This window comes from Salpingoeca rosetta (assembly GCF_000188695.1).
Source record: "Salpingoeca rosetta unplaced genomic scaffold supercont1.7, whole genome shotgun sequence".
Classification (NCBI taxonomy): domain Eukaryota; class Choanoflagellata; order Craspedida; family Salpingoecidae; genus Salpingoeca; species Salpingoeca rosetta.
This window is the reverse complement of record NW_004754927.1, coordinates 1,053,743-1,067,604: the sequence shown is the minus strand read 5'-3', so window position 1 is coordinate 1,067,604 and position 13,862 is coordinate 1,053,743. Positions and strand designations below refer to the sequence as shown.

Sequence of the window (13,862 nt, the reverse complement as noted above, 5' to 3'; positions counted from 1 at the left end):
GGTACGTGTGTGTGTGCATGTGTGTGCATGTGCGTGCATGTGCGTTTGTGTGTGTATGTGTGTTGCATGTACATATGTGTGCATGTGTGCAGTTGCATGCAGTTGCATGTGGGGGGCGCGACTTCTTGCGTGTATGACAGTCAGCAAGGGCTGATGATCGATTGGCTGCTATCGTTGTGGTGCTTCACCCACTCACGGTGATGTGGTTGTACGTCTTGTACCTGTGCTTTGCCGCATCCATGTCACGTGTCAGTTCACGTTGTACGGGGATCTCCCTGGTGACGAGAATCAGCTGTGCATCTGCAACCACCAGAGCGACGTGGACTGGCTCACCATCACAGCAGCCCTGCGCCCTGCCAACTGCGATGGCCGCTGCGCTTTCATCCTCAAGGTGCAGGTCCCCCCCCCCACACACGTGTCTTGTGCGCGAATTCGTCTCGCCGGCGGCCCTTGTTTCCATCACGCATTGTGTGTGTGTGTGTGTGTGTGTGTGTGTGTGTGTGTGTGTGTGTGTGTGTGTGTGTGTGTGTGTGTGTGTGTGTGTGTGTGTGTGTGTGGTTCATGCACAGCCTTTACGCACCTGAAGGATTCAGTCACGCCCACTCACTCCCTTCGTCCTGTCCCCCTCCTTGCATGCTGGCCGACTTGCTTGCGTGGCTGCACACCAGAACACGCTCAAGTATGTGCCCATGTTCGGTTGGTTCTGGTGGATGAGTGGCTTTGTGTACGTGCGCAAGTCATGGCAGAAGGACGAGCCACGCATCAAGCGCAAGCTCACTGAGATTGCAGAATCCGGCCAGAACGTGAGTCTGCTGCCACATTGTATTGTGTTGTGTTGTGCTCTCTCTCTCTGTGTGTGTGTGTGTGTGTGTGTGTGTGTGTGTGTGTGTGTGTGTGTGTGTGTGTGTGTGTGGAGTGTGTGTTGGTGTGTGTGTGTGTGTGTGTGTGTGTGGAGTGTGCGTGTGTGTGGAGTGAGTGAGTGAGTGTGTGTGTAGTGTAGTGTAGTGTAGTGTAGTGTAGTGTAGTGTAGTGTAGTGTAGTCGTGTAGTGTTGTGAGAATGTGTATTGTGCTCCCTTGCGTGCTTCCTTGTGTGCACGTGTGTCATGCTAGTGCCGACTTGTGCATGTACTGGTTCTGTGCCATCGTATCAACCACGGCACCATCCTTGCACTTGCGCTTGACATGGCGCTGCTTGCAGTATTCCCTGATCATCTTCCCCGAGGGAACACGCTACACCCCACAGAAGGCGAAAGAAAGCCTCGCGTTTGCACACAGCAGAGGTAAATGCGCACTGTCTGTATCTGTGTGTGTGTGTGACTGCGTGTGTGACTGTGCGTGTGTGGGGTGTGTGTGTGTGTGTGTGTGTGTGTGTGTGTGTGTGTGTGTGGCTGTGCGTGTGTGAGGGTGTGAGCGTGTGTGTGACTCTGTGTGTGTTTGCAGCCGCATCAATTACTCCGACATACACACAGTCTGTTGCCCACATTGACTCGTGCATCATGTTACATCTTGCAGGATTGCCTGAGACACAACACGTGTTGACTCCACGCAGCAAGGTGAGCGCTCGGGCATGTGTCGTTCGCTAGTGTTGGTTGGACGCACGCACGCGCGCACATGCACACATCAAACATCATGCACTGCACACTCTCAAACAACAACGCACACACATACACACATACACATGCATGCTCAACATGCACACACACGTGCACGCAAACACGCGCGCGCCGCGTTCGCTCACCATTACTGCACAACAGGGCTTTATTGCGGCCGTGCAGTCGCTTGGCACGAGTCTTGACAGCGTTTACGACATGACCATTGCTTACACGTCGGCAACTGGATCCTATGTCCGTCCAGAACCTCCAACCCTCTTCGGTGCGAAGCCGTGCATGTGTGTGTGTGTGTGTGTGTGTGCGTGTGTGTGTGTGTGCGTGTGTGTGTGTGTGTGTGTGTGTGTGCGTGTGTGTGTGTGTGTGTGTGTGTGTGTGTGATTTCTACTTCCCTTAGAGTAGCTGCGTTTGACCCCGACGATGTTGCTTGCATCAACCTTGCAAAGTTTTGTAGCCGAAGCTCACTCCTCAAACCGTTTGTTGCCATTTGTTTTTGCTGCTCGTGCCTGCAGGCACGGTTGGTCGAGAGTACAACCACGTGCACATCCACGTCCGCCGCCACCGCGCCGCAGATCTTCCACACGTGCGGTGACTCGCTCCACATGCCGTGCTGTGTGCTGTGTATGATTTGTGCTCTGCCTGTGGTTTGTTTTTTGTCGTGTCACGTGTGCAACTCACACCAGCCCCACACTCAAATACCCGTACACATGTTGGTGTTCATGACGGCCGCGCAGAATGCTGCTGATATCGATGCATGGCTTCGGAAGAGATTCGAGGAGAAGGAAGCGTGCGTATTATTGTCGTTGTTGGCGTGCCGTGTATGCAAACATGCCTGTACTTGACGCTCGCAACCCAACGCACACAAGTATTCACACACACACGCACACACGCAAACTCACACACCGCACATCTGCGTACGCACACATCCCACAGGCTGATGCAGCGCTTTCATCAGGGCTACGGCTTTGACGGCCCGCAATACGAATTGTGTGAACGTCCATGGACCCTCGCAGGACAAATGGTGTGCCTGCATGCACATGCGTTGTTGTTCTTGCGTGTCTACATCATGCCGTCGTTATCATGTCTCTTACACAGCCTCTTCTCCTGCGCCTCATGAAATACGCCACATCAACACACGACCAATACACACACACACACACCAGCTGCTGGCGGCGTCATCCATCGCATTTCTCTTCGCAACCAAGACAGGTTGGATGGCTGTGTGTGTGTGTGTGTGTGTGTGTGTGTGTGTGTGTGTGTGCCTGCGTGCGTGTGTGTGTGCGTGCGTGTGTGTGTGTGTGTGCGTGCGTGCGTGTGTGCGTGTGAGCTGTACTTCAAGTGTGTTGTCCCCTCACCACCACCGCCTGCGTTGTCGCCGCTGCAGGCCGCCGCGTCCTCACCGCCGAACTCGTCCTGAGCGGCGTCGTCCTCACAACCGCCGGCGTCGTCTTCCTCTGACCTCTCAACACACACACACACACACATTCACACACATACACACACACACACTGCCTCGGCGAGGCTGCTCAGGTGCAGCCTGTAATTGAATCACATCGCCTCTTGGGTCTCTAGCGCTCGATTATTCTTGCTTGTTTGCTTGTTTGCTTGCTTGTTGGTTCTGCTCGCTTCGCACTTGCTCTTTGCAGGGCCATCACATGTTTGCATATCGTCATTGCAGCTTTGCACATCGTCTTGGTCGGCTCCCTCGCGTTCGCTTGTCCTCGCTCCTTGCATCATGCCCGTGCTTGTCTGTGTATTGGATGCATGTCTACGCTGTCAGTCAATGATTACACCAACGACATCAGCAGCGCACGTGCTTCAACGGTTTCGTCCTATGCACACACACACACACGCACATTTGCACACACACACACACGCACGCACGCACGCATTCCCATGCGCACGCTAGAGATCATCCAAGTCATCATCGTCATCGGTGCCCCATCCTGCCACCTCGCTCTCGTCGCCTTCGAGTTGCCCAATGGACACAACCCCGCCGCCGCCATCGCTGCCATCGCTGTCCCACGTGTCAAAGTCAGCCATCATACGCGCAATGTCATCGTCTTGCTTGGCGCCGTGCAGCAATTCGAGCGAGTGGGCAGTCCTACCGCTATCCTTGCTGCTATCCTTCGTCACGCTGTCCTCCGCGCTATCCTTTGCCGCGTGTGTTCGTGCGGTTGGTGTTGTCGCGGCCTTGGAGGATGTTAGTGGCGCTGCCGCCACTACACCACCGTTTGCTGCTCGTGCGCGGGCAGCCGTAGACTCCATACCGAGATCTGCAAACAGGTCAATCTCTTCCTCCTCCCCTTGGTGTTGCTGTTGTTGCTCTGGTTGCTGCATTGCGTTCGCGTTCGCGTTGATGCCCGCCTTGGCTGCTGCTGTGGTTGTCTCATCGCGCGCCGTACGGACGGTTGGTGCGCTGCTCTGCTGTATGCCGTCGTTGTTGCCAGCGTGCACAGTTCCTCGCGGTTCTGGTGTGGCCATCCCACCGCTACCATCCCTCTCCTGTTGTCTCTGCTGCTCTTGCGTTGGCGCACTGCGCGTCGGTTTTGTCTTCTTTGTTCGCTTGAGCGCCATTCCTCGCTTCTTTTGCGGCTTTGCCGACGGTGACGGCGGCTGCCCTTCAGTACCGTGCACCCTAGCATGCTGTTGTTGTTGTTGCTGCTGTTGTTGTTGTTGAACTGACTGGTTTGTCGATGCTGAGGTTGACACAGATGATGCTTGACCACTTGCTCTGCTGCTGGTGGTTGTCGTGGTCGTCGTGGTGTCACGAGTGTTGTCGTCGTCGCTATCATCACCCCAGTTGTCATCACCCCACCCATCGCCATCGCCATCATCACCATCACCATCGTTATCATCATTGTTGCCATCGTCAGTGTCGTTTGTGTCGCGGCTTGGTCCCGATGCTGCCCCTCTGCTCTGCTTTGCCAACGCTGCAACTCTACCGCTGTGTTTCCCACTGTCAGCCGCACCACTGCCAACGCCAGTGGCATCATTATCGCCATCACCCCATGCCCACGCGGTTGCTTCGTTCATCACCCTCTCCCCACCGCGTTGCTTCGCACCCTCGTCCGTTTTCGCGTCAGTCGTGCTGTCATCATCAACGGCATCCCAGCCATCATCCGACCAGCCACCATGGCCAACGCCACTGCTGCCAGCATGTGCGAGTGGTGACCTCTGCACTCCCCCTTTAACGTCGCCATCACCATCACCACGCTGCGCGCGCGCTGACCCGGCTACTGCTGTTGCTGTTGCTGTTGCTGTAGTTGTGGGCTCCACATCATCAAAGTCCTCCCATCCATCGTCAGAGTCGTCGTTGCCCCAACCATCACCACCACCATCTCCATGAGCGCGGTCGCCATCACTCCCGCTGCCTTCCCCTCGCTGCTGCTGCTGCTGCTGCTGCTGCTGCTGCTGCTGCTGCTGCTGTTGTTGTTGTTGTTCAAGCTCGCGTGCGCGTTTTGCCTCCTCGCGCTGGCGTTTCAAACGCTCCCGTCGCTCCTGGTTCTTGCGGCGCCTAGCCGGACAATATGTCCGCAGCCAGAATACACAGCAGCCGTGGGGACAAGGCAAGGGGACAGAATCAAGGGTGTTGGGGTGAGCGCGTGTGGATGGATGTTTGTGCATGTCTGTGTGTGTCTGTGTGTGTGTGTGTGTGTGTGTCTGTGTGTGTGTGTGTGTGTCTGTGAAAAGGGGGCAGAGCCTGCCAAGTTGCTTGATGTTGGAAAGAGGAAGAAGTGAAGGAGGAGGAAGGGCAAGAGGAAAGGGGAGAGGAGAAGCGATAGAAGAGGAAATGGGGGAAGAGAAGGAGGAAGGGGATTGTGCCGTCCATTCAACATTCAAACAGAAACACATGATGAAGTGAAATCATGAAGGATAGGAACGAAAGGACGGCTGAAAACGTGAGAGGACTGCGCAGCACAGTAACACTGGTTACCCCGCACAACAATCCTTCACAACGCATGACGCAATGCATAGGTAGTGCATGCATCAGCTCATTTTGTTCTAGCGCGCCGTTGACTCCAGAGGCGTATGGCATGCACACATGTGACAACGACAGCCTTGGAAACGCCTGCGCGCATGGTTTGGGGGGGGGGAGAGAGGGACAAGGGAACTGGGGGGAGACGGCGGGGGAGAACAAGATAAAAGAAGGTGAAGACTGGAGGAAGAGAAGCAGAGGCAGAAGAAGGGATGGAAGGTGAAGAAAGAGAGGCAGAGAGTGAGGAAGGAGGCAGAAAACAATGCCAAGGAAGGAAGGGAGGGAAGGGAGGAAGGAAGGAAGGAAGGAAGAGCAACAGCAGCAATGTGCAACACGATTCAATCAAGGGGGCGACAAAAGGAACGTGGAACACCATGGAAGAAAGCACCAACCGCTCCTGTCGGCGAGCCTCACGTTCCTCTGCTGATTGCCCCCTCCGCCCTAGAGCAAGTCCACCTCGCCCGCTGCCGCCATCACCTCGCTGCACATCACCGCCACTGCCAGTACTCTTGCCATCGCCATCATCACCACCATCGTCGCTGCTTCCGCGTGCTGCTGACGATGGCGTGTGGGGCGGGCCTGATGCTACTTCTGCTGATAGGGAGGGCGGTGGCGGCGTGGAGTGCGGTGCTGTGACAGCGGTGGCGGTGGTCGCTGTTGATGCTGCGCTCATGTGTGATGCCGACAGCGACGCAGAGGCTGGCGGCGCTGACCCAGACCGCGGCTGGTGATGTCACAGTGGTGGTGTCACGGTGGTTGTGAGGGGAGACTGCTTGGGTCTGAGCATGTGCACCTGAACACGATGATGCGCAGCATATCACTAACAGTCACACACATACACACAGAGACCAAAAGACCAACCCACGCGTGCGCACTATCGCACCTGCATGCACGGGAGGAAGACGCGCTTTCGTGACGGTGAGACGACAGCACCGCCGAGAACGCGAACACATCCGGCGAGGCCGAGCAGCGACGACAGCACAACATCGTCGTCCAGATCCCGCAGGCCTGGCCGGTTGAATAGTGGTGGTGGTGGTGATGTGGTAGTGGTGGTTGTGGTGGTGGTGGTGGTGGTGGTGGTGGTGTGTGACATGTGTGGTGGTGGTGGGTGGTCGTCAGTTACAGCGACAGATCATGCACACACACATACATAGAAACAGACTCAAGCAGTTTTGATGAAGGCCAAAGCGTCACGGACCCTGTTGGAAGAGGCGGGCGCACTTGTTGACGCGAGCGCGCGGGAGGAGTGAGGCAATGGCGTCAAAGCACTGGCCGAGGACAATAACGGCAGCAGCATCCACCCGCAGCAGCACACGGGGAACCTGCGACCGCAACGCCCTGCAAACACACACACACACACAGACACACACAGACACACAGACACACACGCACACACAGACACACACACGCACACAAGCACGAAAGGGTGTGTGAGTGTATGGCGGTCCGCACTTTCATCACAGCAGTGATGCATCAGCCTGCATCTGTTCGTGCAAGAGACGAGAGGGTGACATGCACGGCAAACGTACAGGCGAAGTGCAGTGCGTGTGTTGTCGTTGGTGTCTGCCGGTGGGGTGCGGTGCAGGGTGGCGATGATGGCTGCCCGGATGGACGGGTCGGCCATATGCGGGGCGCGGGCGAGAGCACCGAGGGCAACGCGACGCACAGCAGGCAGCACAGGCACCGCCGACAGCCGCGCACACAGCAACCTGCAGGCACCGGTGGTGAAGGTGGTGGTGGTGGCGTAGAGGAGGAGGTGGTGGTGGACGCAAAGGTGGAGCGAGTAGGTAAGCAACATAAGGATACAGATACATGCGCACCACGGCACGTCTTCACACACACACACATACGCCCGCACGCACACACACTGCACACTCACGCACTTGAGAAAAGATTGCTTGTGCTGGTGGTCGAATGTGAAAAAGTCGGAAATGTCTCGCAGCAACGACACAAGCGGGTCATCGCTGATGGTTTGCACAGCACCAAGCAAACGCAAAGCAGAGGCACGGCGGTCGTGTAAGAATCGAAAATGGAGAGTGTGAGCAAAAGGACGAGTTAATGACGCCCACGCCTTCCACACACGAACACACACACACACATACACATGTTGGCAAGAGCATACGTACGCAATGGTTTTGTTGTGCTGCAGGTCCTACAATGGTATTCAAAGCGTAAACGATCAAGCAAAGGCACGGGACGTGAGGTGTTCATCATGTGAATCAATGACTGTGGTGATCATGGCGGTTGCAGTGACGTGAACCAGAACAGGCAGCAAAGCAGTGTGAATATGTGTGGGTGGGTGGGTGAGAGAAAGCGCCGGAGTGCACCTTACCCTGATGCGAGAAGATCGCTGCAAGTCTTCAAGCACACGCTGCACGCGTGGCACTGCACAGACAACATGATACCGGGAGGAAGGGGAGAGGTGACACGTGATGGGAAGTGTTACGACGTACATGGATGGTATACGTTGCTCCAACAGCGCCAAGCGGCCGAAACAGCCTTACCAATGAATGCGCACACGCGCACAAGATACGTATTGCACACACACACACGCGCGCGCGCGCGCACGCACGCACCAACGCACTTGGGCTTGGTGCGAGCTCCAGCAGCTCCTGAAGCAAGGTCTGCAAGCCTGCGGCGTCGTTGGGCGAATCCTGTGGACGCGACGTGTGGGTGCGAGATGGGCTGTTGGTGAGTCATTTGCGACCACGAATGATCGCTGAAAACACATGTGGGCAGCATGCTGCGGAGCCGAAGAGCAGACACAACGTGGAAAGAGGAAGGTTGATTGGAGGAACTTACAGCTGGTCTGCAAAACTCAAAGCCGGCCAGCTTCCACGTGTATGAGTGTTTTGAGATGAACACCGCGTCGCACACCAAATTGCCGTGCTCCAACTTGGTCACCTGAAAATAAACGTGCACGTTGAGCGTTAGCATGTGCGCGTGTGTGCGCATGGGTGCGCGCGCATGTGTGTGTGAATGTACATATGTGCACGACGTAACAAATTTGATGTGTGTGCAAAGTGGCCAGTGAAGCACGTTTTCGAGCGAATACACATGCGCGGGAAACGCGGTCACACACTGAGCATATCAGGCAAGTGGCAGACACCATGACAGTTCGTTTTTTTCCAAACCATGGCACTGCCGGCGTTGCCCCCCTCCCAAACAAACACGCACACACACACAGACACACAGACAGACACACACACACACACACACAGACACACACACACACACACACACACACACAGACACACAGACACACACACACACACAGACACACACACACACAGACACACACACACACACACACACACACACACACACACACACACACACACACACACAAAGGACAAGCCGCGAAGAATCCATTTTTGTACCTCATTGAGAAAGTTGAGGGCCTGGGCGAGTTCTGAGATGCCCTGGAGAACCTCGCCCTCAGACATGGTGGGCAGGACTTGCCGCAGCGGCAGAAGGGGTTCGGTGACGATGCTGATGACGCCTTCGTCGACCTGCTGCCATTCCATTTTCACCAGGAAAGGGTGGCGCAAGGACCTGAAGCGCATGCGTGCGTTGTCAATCATCTCTAGGACGCTTGCTTTGCTGACTGCGGACGACGGTGATGCTTTGGCGGCGAGCGCGGGGTTGTGTTCGAAGATGGTGATTTCCTCGTTGTCCACGCTTCGGGACTGGATGAGGGACCATGTACCAGTCTCCTCCTGTGTCACGACAATCAAGTCATCCTCATCCTCGTCATCGCTCACCACAAGGCGCCCTCCACCACCTCCACCTCCACCTCTCCCTTGCCGTCTTAATCTGCTGTCCACTCCACCCATGATGTCCCTCCTTGCTCTCTCGCTTGTGTTGTGCGTTGTGCGTTGTGCGTTGTGTGTGCTCTCCACTTCCTCTCCTTTTTCCTCCAAGGTCAACTTTGCCTTCTTTCAACTGAAAAAGTCAATTTTGGCTTTGGGAGGAGTGGTCTTCCCAACACAACCCAACACGAAAGAAGAGAGGAGCAGTTGACGTGACTGGCGACTTTGGTGGTTGGCGGACCACGAACGACGACGATGCTCGGGTCAAGATTCAGGTTGGTTGGTTGGTCGGTTGGTTGGTTGGTTGGTTGGTTGGTGTACAACTCTGTGTGTGTGTGTGTGCGTGTGCATGTGTGGTACAGCTTGTGCAAACGTGTTTGTGTGGTTGGCGCTGCGCGCCTTGTGTGTGCATCACAACACTCACTCCCGCACACGCCACGTTCCTTTTGTTCCAACGCTGCCGCGCCAGGGGCTCTGGGCTCCTGCAGCCGCCCGACGACGACGCTACGGCAGAGGAAGACGCACCCGACAGCACACCGGAAAGGCCCCTCCAACAACAAGAAGGCCAACAGCAACAGCAACAGCAACAGCACAGTCCCAGCGAAAAGTTGCAACAGAACAAGAAGGTCCAGGATCCGAACCAGGAGTCACCGCCACACGGCCAGGACGACGTTCCCGGAAACAGGCGCAGAAAGCGGCAGCTTCCCTCCATCCAGTAAGTTTCCCACACCACACCCCCCACAACATGCAGAGCACCCACAAACGAATAAGTCGCTACATCACAAGTCACAACGCACACACATACGCATACGAGCACACACACACACGAGCACACACCACCACCACACACATCACCCAACCAGCCAACGCTACACCGAACAGCACGTGATGACGTGAGGGCGTTTGAAGTGAGAGCTCTGAACCATCATCATCCCAGCAACCACACACGCACGCTTGGCTGCCCGCACATTGCACCCACCATCTCATGCGCGCGAACACTTGAGCATATGCATATATGTGTGTGTGTGTGTGTGTGCTCGCTTCCGCTTTGACGCAAACCATGCGTGGCCGTACAACCACCACTGCACCCACCGCGACCAACAGTGACTCGTTGGCGCGCAGCTCGCAGCAGGAGCTGGAAACGACGAAAACCAACGACGCCATGCTGAAACGGAAGGCAACCCGGGCCATGTTCTCCCATGTACGAACACGGGATGAATGAACGCTCCAACTATGTTCGAAATGCGCGCCTGCCACCCTCTCACACCTGCCTCTCATGCGCACCATCGACAAAGCGTTGTGTGTGTGTCTGTGTGTCTGTGTGTCTGTGTGTGTCTGTGTGTGTCTGTGTGTGTCTGTGTGTGTCTGTGTGTGTGTCTGTGTGTGAAGCTGTGTGCGTGTGTGTGTGTGAAGCTGTGTCGCGTACAAGTTGCTTTCGTTGCTGACTGCAGAGGGTCATCACGTCGCCGTCCTGCCTGCCTCCTTGCGTCCTTCTTTCCTTGCTTCCCACTTGATCGTAGGCCGTGACGGGGACGGGCATGTCTCAAGGCATCAATGTTACCGGTGTCAAGGCCCTCATCTCCCAACTCTTGTCGCCAACAGACGACATGCACCCACGTAAGTGTGTGTGTGTGTGTGTGTGCGTGCGTGTGCGCGTGTTGTGAGTGAGTGTGTGTGTATTGTTGTGAGTGAGTGTTGTCGCAATTGTCGACATATGGCCTTGTTAATTCACGGCATGGTGTTGTTGCTTGTTTGTGCAGATGGCGTGTTTGCACCGCGCCACGTGACCACGGACCACGCCAAGCGCGTCCTCGACATCCTTGACTTTGAGTACGTGCAGTTATCGTGTTGGCTGGACAAGGTTCAAATCGTAGTGCACTTCTGTAACCTCACATACTCACACACACACTCTCACACACTCTCCCTCTCACCCTCTCACCCTCACACACACACACCCTCTCACACACCCTCTCACTCGCTCACTCACTCACTCATTCCACTCGCTCACTCACTCACTCATTCCACTCACTCACTCACTCACTCACTCACTCATTCCACTCACTCACACACACTCACACTCACACACACACTCACACACACACTCACACACACACTCACACACACACACGCACGGCACGCTGCAGCCAGGATGGGGTTTGGTCGTGGGACGAGTTCCAGCGGGCGTGCGAGCTGCTGCTGGACTCGACAGGGAACCCATCAAGCTACCGGCGGAGCATTCTCATGGCAGATGATATTGTGCTGCAGCACACCGTGCGGGAGAAAGAGGACGAAATTCAGGAGCTCACAGACAGAATAGAGGCCATGCATAAGGAGTATGAGGACGTGGTTAGTTTGATGGGCGTGACGGTGGACATTGGTGGCGGTGACAGTGTGTTTTCATGACAGCAACATGATTTGTACTTGCTTCACCACAACCACACACACACGCGCGCGCACACGCTCTCTCGCTCACACACACACACACGCTCTCTCGCTCACACACACACACACACACGCTCTCTCGCTCACACACACACACACACGCACACACGCACACACACACACACACACACACACACAGATTGAGGACCTGCGACAGCGGCTGCACGAGCGAGAGGCGGAGAAGCACACGATCATCGACCAGGCCAACGACGACATCGGCGCGCTGCAGAAGCAGCTGCGCGTCCTCAGGCAGCAGCTTGTCCGCGCACGATCCCGCCAGGGTAGCGGTGGCGACAATGACAATGACAACAAGGATGGGGGTGAGGGTGGTGCTGATGATGATGGCACTGCTTTCACGCCGGCCCCATTGCGTCGCCGGCCGCGTCTGCAGCCGACACCGCCAACACCCCGGCTCAGCGTGCGCGAGGCAAGGCGCAGGGAGGAGTGTGCAGACCGCTCCCCTTCGGAGACCAGCAGTGTCAGGTCCACCGCACACACCGCCACAACCGACGCCCTCACAGCGGTTCGTTTGTGTCTGTGTGTCTGTGTGTGTGTGTGTGTGTGTGTGTGTCTGTACATTCTGGATACGTGTCTTCCTGCCTGCTTGCGCTCATGAGTGCACACTCTGTCATACATGTATTCACTCCTCACGCCTCTCGCTCATCTCCCCCATGCCCCCCCCCCTTTGTTGTTTTGTTCTTTCTCATTGCGCACGGCAGGAGGTGCGCCACCTGCGGGCCAAGTTGGCCGATCGCAACGAGCGCATGCTCGCGTTGAAGGACGAACTTGCAGAGGCCTCAGAAGGTGTGCATGTGTGCATGTTTGTATGTATGTTTGAACATGGGCATGGTTGAACGTGTATGTTTGTGTGCGTGTGAGTGTGTGCATTTGTGCATGTGTATGTGTGTGGTGCTGCTTTGAGCGGTGCAAACACCATAGCTCCCTCCTCACACACACGCACACACACACACACACACACACACACAAATCACACAATCACGCGCATCTGTGCAGTGATTGTTGAGTTTTCGGACCGGATATCCCGGAAAGACCAGGAGCTGTTTGCGCTTCAACGGCAGAACGTTGAGCTGCAGAGTCAACTCGACGAGTACCACGTCCAAGGCCTCATCCAACACCGTGCGTGCGTGTATGTAGTGTGTCTGTGTCTGTGTGTGTCTGTGTGTGTGTGTTTGTATGTGTCTGTGTGTGTATGTGTCTGCGTGTTGTGTTCACCGGGCGCGTGATTCACCGCCATTCCTGTACCTCCAGCTCCTCTCGCCACCCCCACCCCTCCAGAGACATCGCGCACTCATCCTTGTACCATATGCACCTTGTTAACGTTTGATCATGAAGTGCGCGGAACATCTCTGGGGTCCGCCAGCCCTGCCCGGAGACAACCATCCTCTCGTCGCCCACACTTTGAAGGTGCTGCCCTGTTTGCATGCCACCAACACGTGTTTGTCGTCGTTGTTTAAGTTGTTGTTGTTGTTTAAGTTGTTGTTTAAGTTGTTGTTTCAGTTGTTGTTTCAGTTGTTGTTTCAGTTGTTGTTTCAGTTGTTGTTTCAGTTGTTGTTTCAGTTGTTGTTGTTTAAGTTGTCGTTGTTTAAGTTGTTGTCGTTTAAGTTGTTGTTGTTGTTGTTGTTGTTGTTGTTGTTGTTGTTGTTGTGCCTCGCACAACCGTGTCATCAGAGTACCACCGATGGCACCCTCTTTGCTGTTGTTGTTCTTGGGTCATTTTGTCCTTCCCGGCTTCCTTGCCCGTATTCCACCCTCTTTTTTTGTTGTTGTTGTTGTTGTGGACTGACATGCCATGCGTGACACGACATCATGTGGCAGGCACATGTGACACGGACGACGACAGTGGTGGCGATACTGACTAGTGGGTCCGATGCCACGACTGGCAACTCGTGACGACTCGCGGCCTCTATTATCTGATGATGACAACGCTGACTTCTTCTAGCTTGTTTGAACATGTACACACACACCTCTTAACTCTATTACCTCTTTGTCCATACACGACT

The 13,862-nt window shown here is 55.4% G+C and overlaps 3 protein-coding genes across 3 annotated transcripts in view; 2 read left to right on the top strand and 1 right to left on the bottom strand.

The window, feature by feature from the left end:
- Window positions 1-3,406, top strand: part of PTSG_03262 (uncharacterized protein) — a 3,768-nt gene extending 362 nt beyond the window's left edge. Inside the window, exons 1-11 of the mRNA XM_004995786.1 lie at window position 1; window positions 254-391; window positions 669-803; window positions 1,200-1,281; window positions 1,514-1,554; window positions 1,756-1,873; window positions 2,121-2,191; window positions 2,343-2,395; window positions 2,542-2,629; window positions 2,772-2,817; window positions 2,993-3,406. The exon at window position 1 is cut by the window's left edge and continues 362 nt beyond it. Of these exons, the coding sequence (XP_004995843.1) occupies window position 1; window positions 254-391; window positions 669-803; window positions 1,200-1,281; window positions 1,514-1,554; window positions 1,756-1,873; window positions 2,121-2,191; window positions 2,343-2,395; window positions 2,542-2,629; window positions 2,772-2,817; window positions 2,993-3,066 (847 nt within the window). The 3' untranslated portion in view covers window positions 3,067-3,406. The remainder of the gene's footprint in view (window positions 2-253; window positions 392-668; window positions 804-1,199; window positions 1,282-1,513; window positions 1,555-1,755; window positions 1,874-2,120; window positions 2,192-2,342; window positions 2,396-2,541; window positions 2,630-2,771; window positions 2,818-2,992) is intronic.
- A 107-nt stretch (window positions 3,407-3,513) lies between these two features.
- PTSG_11985 (SCY1 protein kinase) lies at window positions 3,514-9,505 on the bottom strand (the record flags this gene model as incomplete). The annotated part of the gene is made up of 11 exons (XM_004995785.1): window positions 8,968-9,505; window positions 8,390-8,491; window positions 8,172-8,241; window positions 7,920-7,972; window positions 7,714-7,739; window positions 7,471-7,551; window positions 7,117-7,296; window positions 6,786-6,925; window positions 6,471-6,595; window positions 5,980-6,311; window positions 3,514-5,125 (listed from the first exon to the last, which is right to left on the bottom strand). The coding sequence occupies exons 1-11, from the start codon at window positions 9,421-9,423 to the stop codon at window positions 3,514-3,516; spliced, it is 3,177 nt and encodes a 1,058-aa protein (XP_004995842.1). The 5' UTR covers window positions 9,424-9,505.
- A 149-nt stretch (window positions 9,506-9,654) lies between these two features.
- PTSG_03259 (uncharacterized protein) lies at window positions 9,655-13,381 on the top strand (the record flags this gene model as incomplete). The annotated part of the gene is made up of 10 exons (XM_004995784.1): window positions 9,655-9,674; window positions 9,869-10,114; window positions 10,504-10,600; window positions 10,920-11,016; window positions 11,160-11,229; window positions 11,544-11,745; window positions 11,981-12,364; window positions 12,561-12,645; window positions 12,856-12,982; window positions 13,195-13,381. The coding sequence occupies 10 exons, from the start codon at window positions 9,655-9,657 to the stop codon at window positions 13,262-13,264; spliced, it is 1,398 nt and encodes a 465-aa protein (XP_004995841.1). The 3' UTR covers window positions 13,265-13,381.
- Window positions 13,382-13,862: the final 481 nt, after the last annotated feature.